The following is a 7,230-nucleotide window of genomic DNA, read 5'->3' on the forward strand; positions in this document are numbered from 1 at the left end:
CTTGGTCGAGTTATTTGGGATGGCCCGACAAGGACTATTGAATTTGTTCGTGGGGAAAGGCTTGTTAAATGGTTAAATGCCCTTAGTAATAATCTGAGATACGCTATGACATCACATATCATAGGAGGAAGAAGAAGGAATGAGAAGCTTCTTAGTTTCAAAGTTATTATGTTTTCTTTTCTTATTAGAACATGGTTTTGGTAATTTTACTTTTAATTAAGAGTTAGATAGGTTGTAAAGAGATCTATAAATAGGTCTCTAATACACAAATAAAAATCACCTTCCAACATTAACCTAATTCTCTAGCAAGAGACTTGGGTTAAAAGAAGGTTAAACTTTACACTCTCCTATTTTTAGCTAACTAACTATGGGTCCTATTACTAGATATGTAACAAAGGCTAAGGTTCATAACATAATCAAGTTGCTCGTAACCTTGCTCAAATGGGTACGAATTATTCTTGTTTTTACGCTGACAGTTTCAATCCTCCAAATTGGATGATAAACAATTTGTATTCTGATTTACCAAGTGAAGAAAATTTCATTTTGTCGAAATAATAATAACAATAATAATACACCAGTAAAAAGAAAAATGAAAATTCGGTGTTAATAATAAATTAAACATTTTAGAGATTTTAAAATTATAATTTTATAGAATAATATTATATAATGATAGATTTGTATTTGATTTTCACCAAAATATATAAAATTAACCCACATGTCACCGTGAAACTCATTGTCCTTGGACTCTTTTTAGTTTAGGTCCGAAACGTAAATGAGCCCATGAATAAACTAATTAACCTATATCCAAAGTTCCAAACCCACCGTCATCGTCCTAGTCCTAGTTATTTTTTATCTCTGTTCCGTTTCTTCGGTTTGATTCGCATTTATAAACGTTTTTTATCAGTTCTGTGTCTTTTCTTTTGTTTCTAAGTACATTCCTGAATAGGTATGGGAAAGAACAATTTGTAGTTTCCGAATTTGAGCAATATTAAAACGAACAATTTGATAAAATTCATATAGTATAATTACTACATTAACAAAAATTTATGTATAGAAAATTATCTATTCATCACGTTAAAAATACAGTAGGGACCATACACGGCTTGTTAATATGTTTAAATAACAGCCTTACTAAAACCAAAAAAAAAAAACAATCTAAGAAGAAATAAAAAATCTTAGTAACAAAAATAACATTAATTCACACAAAATATAATTTTTTTTTTTGGGTGAGTCAAGGACACCTAGGGTTCCGACCAGGTCCTCCATAGTAAAAATAAGTCCCCCATACATTGTTTTTGCCTTGTCTGATATCATAACAAGCCGGATGATCGGCCAAGACATGGAGATTCTTCAGAGGCAAGAGATTGTTGTCCCAATCAACGACTTGTAAGTTTCTAAAGTAGGCAGCTTTCTCAAATCCTTCATTTGCAAAATGGCCACTTCCCATCTGCGTTCCAGTGTGAGCACCGCTTGATTGGCTGTTCACAACTTCCCCTCCAAATTGTACCATACTTGCATGACTCCTCATGTGGCTAAACAAGAAGGCTGGCCAATATCCCACAAGAAGTCCATTTCCTAGCTCAAGCCACCAGTGACCATGTTTTGGATCCTACATTATGTTAATTGGCAATACCATGGTTAAGTTCAAGGCGACAAATAAGAGTATAGTATAGATGAAAAAAGTTTTGTAAATTGTGAACGCAAGCAGAATCTCTCTATTGGAAATGTTTACACCATGTTTGTGTTTGGCTGTTGCAATTATAGTTTTTAAAAGTAATGGTTGTCAGTTACTCTGCCAAAAAAATACGTATTACATATACAACCAAACGTAAAGACAATCAAACAATCAAAGACTACAAAACCTTTTGTTATTACATCAAAACGTCAATAGATTTAGCTAAACACTAATTATTAATCCGTCATTATATAGTTTCTTATAACCAGCTTCATTTGAGTTGCACCACATAAACTGATGTTTCATATTTTTGAGGTCAGCTAAATTTGCGCGTACAGGTTTCTAGTAGATGTACATTAAAGATTTGCTTTTACTACATGTGCAGTGAAAGTTTCCGTCATCAATTTCATATCCTCAAATTTAATGCTCTTTACCAAATCCAACCTCTTTTATTTATTAACAATGTTTCGAAAAAGCTGAAAGCCATCTTTCTTTTATTAGATCAGTTTATGAAATTCGAGGTTGGTTGATTTCTTTATTGTTTCTCCAAGAAGTTATAGTGGCACACGTTGTAATAACTAAGCTCGGGGTGATTTTCATTCGATTCTTTGATGAGTCATATTAGGTCAAATATATGATTACGTGAGTTCTTTTTGTGACATGAGAGCTATGTCTAAGTACAAATTATATCTCACCATAATGATTGGTTTTCAAGTTATTCTTGAGAGAAATAAATTATGTAGGCATAACATTAAATAAAGTCTTACATTTCACTATGGCGTATAACAACTATATTCATATTTATATATTCACTTTCCATTAATATCTATACACAATTTTTTTTTGGAATAAGCTTTATCATGTTAATTGTGTCGGTTGATTTTTTTTAAAAATGGTACACATCTGCGTAGCGTATCAAGTGCGTTATTGACTTTACATGTCGGTCTTTTACACTTTAAAATGCAATATTTTGTGTTGGTGGACTTATCTAAAAGAAATCTTAAGTTTGAAGCAATCATATTAATTGCCTAAGCATTAATTACACATAACTGTTTTTAACTTTTTATACTAGTGTGTGTGTCAGCTTCTTCTTCTTAATAATCTAGAAAGAAAAGAAGAACAGAACACCTATTAATGCGCTAAATTACACATTCCCATTAATTTGAAAAATTTCGAAGTTTCATCGGTAGATTCATAGACCACATGCACACGTACTAATGATTCCACCATAATTTTCATCAAAAATGCTGATATGAGTTTTTGTTTTATGTGGTTTGACCAATATCAAGTACGTACAAATTGTAGTATTTTAAGTTTTCAGGAAATTTGTGTCCTTGTTTATGAATTGAATATGGTATAATATATGGTTAGAAGTGGGGAAATAAATGGAAGAAAAAAAGAAGACTGACCTTCCAAATCATTAAACCGATATCAAACTGTCTTCCATTATAAGAGGACCTCGGGGAAATCGCTGCACCAATTGCAATTTTATTGTTGGTTTGTACGAATCCAGAGCAGAGTAAGTTGTAGCACCCAGTTGCTTGGTATGCATCAGTCTGCTTTTTCCAAAATTTTCAACTCAATTTCTGTTCCATGATATTAAAATAATTATTAAAAAAAAGTTAAAAAAAAAGTGGAGACTGGTCTTATTACCGTCCAATATGTGAAGAATCTTGGATAATTATCTCCATAAAGCTCAGGACTAACCTGCAAAAAGATCAAAATGCTATGTAATCAGTAACCACCAACCTAATTATTAATTGGACCCTATCTCTATATATCCCCACCACACTTCTTTTTGCAGGTCATTACTGTATAGTACTAGTTGATTTGTCTGCTGGTTCTCTGTTTAGATATTTAGAAGGTTGACTAATTAAGTTCCTGATTGATTCGAAAGCTAATCTTTGTGTTTTTGTAATACATAAACGTAAACGTCAAACACGAAAAGAATGATGTAAAACTATTATATTTTTGTTTTTATTTGGCATTTGTGTTTATAATACTAACAAAAAACTATTGTGTTTAATATGATACGCACTTTCTCTATAAAAGCAAAACGAAAATGTAAATAAAGACTCGAAATCTAACTTCTAGCAAGGTTGATTCTCTAGCGATAAAGTATTATTCGGTAAATATTAAACTAGTGATACGAATTAACAAAATAATTCATTCTTTTTCCAAAAAGCACTTGTAAAATAAACTATGTTTTATATATTTTTTTAAAAAGATTGTACCTGCCAGCCAGCTTCAATGGTGTTTAGGTCATGACCAAAGGATCCAGAGATGAGCCAAATCTGAGATAAACTGAACTCATAAGCATCGGACACACGTGGCGCCCAAACGTTGATGCTTGCTTTAGCTCCATAGTATTGTTCTCCGTTTACAAACACTACCGCATGCTGCATGTACGTAAATATAATCTCTATTAATGGTATAAAATACCATATAGTATATATACTATACTATGCATTTTTACACCTTAAAAGTAACTCTTAAGTTCACACTTTATCTTCAATATCAAGAAATCAGTTGAACGAAGACTCTTTTGTAGTATTTCTCCTTCTCGATCGAATCATTTTATTTTATGCTTTAGATATCTTTTTTTGGAGAATAATATGCTTTATTGAACAACAACCAAAAAGTTAAAGTAAAGCATAAGAAAACATTATTATTCTCCCGCATGATCGATTCGTACGATAAGATACGAGAGGTGAAGAAGAAGTTACCTCGTGACCACCTCCGGAGGAATCTCGTCTGATGGGTCTCCTCAGTTTCCGACCAAACCGTCGTAGTGAATTTGCTCTCAAGACATCATTCTTTGTTGTTTTTCTCATTGGTATTGACCCAACTGGACAGCTTTCACCGGACATACTCCATAACTGATTAAAACTTTCCTCATCTGATGTTTCATTTCTTCTTGTTGACAGGTCTGGTGAATCCTGCATGTTTCCATTAATAGAATCACTTCTTTGTTTTTTTCTAAAGTCATGTATAAAAGAAGTAAAGTGAGAGAGATTGATCATTACTAGTGGTTTCTGGCCTTGTAGCTGAGGATGATCAAATGCTGGTTGCAAATGAGACAAAACACATTCTATTACATCTCCATCTGGGCTCTGCAGTTTCACAATAACAAAAATGTTCTCATCAATGAGGAAAAAAAAACAAGAAAAACAAATTCGATGAAAGATTATGTTTGGTTACGTGGATTGTTTTGATGGAAGGTTTGTTGATTTTGTTGAGATATGCTTCCACTCTCCTAAGCTTCCGAATCTCTCTATCGGGTCTGAATGAAGTTTGGTTTTTAAGATCATGAATAGCCGATCCGTGTAACAAGTGTAGTTGAAGAGAGAGAAGAAGCAGAAACCAAATAAATTTTGATGTGATAGTTGAAGTAGTTGAAGAAGAAAATGAAGAAGAAGAAGCCATAACTAAAGAATGTGTACGGCTTGTTTGGTAATGAAATGGATAGGTTTATTTGTCTCCTTGTGCTTTCTTGATTTGTTTTAGCACACAAGAACAAAGAAGAAGTAGTAGTAGTAGAAGAAGGTGGAATATGAGAATGAGAAGTTAGTTTAATCCCAATGTCCTAGACAGAGCAAAACAGAGAGCAAGCAAACAAAAAACTACTAATGTTGTTTTCACTTTGATTTTATTTCCTCTTTTTTTTAGGGGGTTTCTTGGGGTTTGTAGAATCTCACACTTTATCTCTCTCTCCCTCTCTTAGTTTTAAAATAAATAGATAAATAATAAAAGAGAGAGAAAGAGGTGAAGTAAGTGGCTTTGGGGTTGTGTTTCCGACAGAGTCTAAGCTTTGACAGGCACGAATTACCATTCAAGAGAGAGTGCTTAGAAGGTGGCCCTTTTGCTTTTTGCCTTTTCCCACGTTTTTTACCCATAACCTCATGTCCACTTAACCATATTTTTTACTTCACTTAGATGGTGATAAGTTAATACTCCAATGATTATCATCTTACAAACATGACGAGGATGGGACATGAATCTATCTCTATACTAAGAAAGACTAAGGTTCAAGGCTTCAAGCTCTATTTCATCATCTTAACTCTTAAGTATGCTGGAAATTATTGAAGCAGTCTAATAGTAACGCTAGCTATCATGTTATAATTTGAGTTTAGACTCGGTAATATAAGTGATATATAAAAGATGGTTATTGCATTCGTTATCAATTTTTTTAGTTCAAAAAGACAATTGAAAACTCATAATTCCGCACATCAGATAGAAGAAAGTGTTCGAACGAAAAAACAAAAGTGTAACAAAAAAAAATGTGTGTTTTGGTTGTTCAAGCCGCTTTACCATAATGTGAGCAAACGTCGATGTACAAATTTGAAATCTGTATTTATGCTTTCAGGCCAGGATTGTACATTAGTATTATTTTAAAGAGAAACTTTGGTATATATACTTACAAAAAATAAGTATGTAGAAACGAAGCCGTCTTTAGTGGAAGAACACGTGCTTAGGTAGTAGGGCAGGAGGTTTAATTCAATTTTCTAAATGAAGAGAATGGTGTTTTTAATATATCTAAGCAAATACACTTTCCGAAAAATTATACTAGCACATAAAACTAAACAAAAGCTCACATTCATAATTTTAATTAATACTGTATTGTATTTTGTCGACCTAAACACCATGCGTCCATCCCTGTGTACATTTTCAATTAAAACAGTAATTCAATCTGTTTCAGGAACCGAATAACACAAAAAAAAAAAAAAAAAAAAAAATCTTGGAAAATATGAAATATTAACTTACACTTGTGATTAATTAGCTAGCATCTAATCTACTGTAAATAATGGAAACACAACGATATATCCAATGTTTCACAAAATAAAATAAAAATATATATTTCCAATGTTTTGACAAAAAAAAACAATATCTTCATTAGTTTTTCAAGATTTTATAGTATCAAAAGCATGCATATACGTGGATTAGTTTTTTCAAAAAATTAGAAAGCCAATATGTCTTGGAAACGGTTGTGAAAATGTTCAAAAAAAAAAGAGCATTTTTAAAAAGGAATATGCCAAAAAAAAAAAGTATTTCTAACAAATTCTCTATAAACTCTATAAATAAACAAATAAACAAACTAAACGTTTTTAAGAACCTTGCGACTCCTAGTATGGAGAGAGGGCAAATATCCAAGGCCCTAAACTTTCTATAAAAATTAGAGGCCACATTAGAAAAAGTTTAACTTATCTATTTAGTGGGGGTTATTAGTTTAAGATTTGAAAAGAGTTTTAAAGACTTTAAATGTTATGTAGAATCTGTTGTTATTAGATCAAGATTTTGTTAAACTCTGTTAAAATTTAGTGTTATTAGTTTGTGATTTGTTAAAAGTCATTTAAAATCTTAACAAATCGGAGTTATTGGATTCAGACTTTTATAAAATCATTAAAAATTTTGTGTTATTCAATTAAAACAAAAGAGTCTAGGATTGTTAATGAGTTCAATTATTATGTTATTGGTTCATGATTTTAGACACTTTCTTTACAAAATAAAGTTATGGAAAGTATCATAAAAATATAGGGATTGTTTGGAGGACTTTA

The 7,230-nt window shown here is 31.8% G+C and overlaps 1 protein-coding gene across 2 annotated transcripts; it reads right to left on the bottom strand.

Moving 5' to 3' along the window:
• Positions 1–1,043: 1,043 nt before the first annotated feature.
• On the bottom strand, positions 1,044–5,497 carry LOC104724779 (protein neprosin). 2 transcript variants are annotated; one of them, XM_010443331.3, is made up of 7 exons: positions 4,877–5,497; positions 4,702–4,788; positions 4,402–4,614; positions 3,910–4,074; positions 3,329–3,382; positions 3,085–3,231; positions 1,044–1,609 (listed from the first exon to the last, which is right to left on the bottom strand). In XM_010443331.3, exons 1-7 carry the CDS (start codon positions 5,099–5,101, stop codon positions 1,232–1,234), a joined length of 1,269 nt encoding a protein of 422 aa, XP_010441633.2. In that variant the 5' UTR covers positions 5,102–5,497; the 3' UTR covers positions 1,044–1,231. The 2 variants fall into 2 exon arrangements, with proteins under 2 accessions (XP_010441633.2, XP_087341437.1); XM_087485311.1 differs by having other exon boundaries at positions 4,402–4,788; positions 4,877–5,466.
• Positions 5,498–7,230: the final 1,733 nt, after the last annotated feature.

Source organism: Camelina sativa, chromosome 2, assembly GCF_030686135.1.
Source record: "Camelina sativa cultivar CO46 ecotype springtype chromosome 2, ASM3068613v1".
NCBI classification, from domain to species: Eukaryota; Viridiplantae; Streptophyta; class Magnoliopsida; order Brassicales; family Brassicaceae; genus Camelina; species Camelina sativa.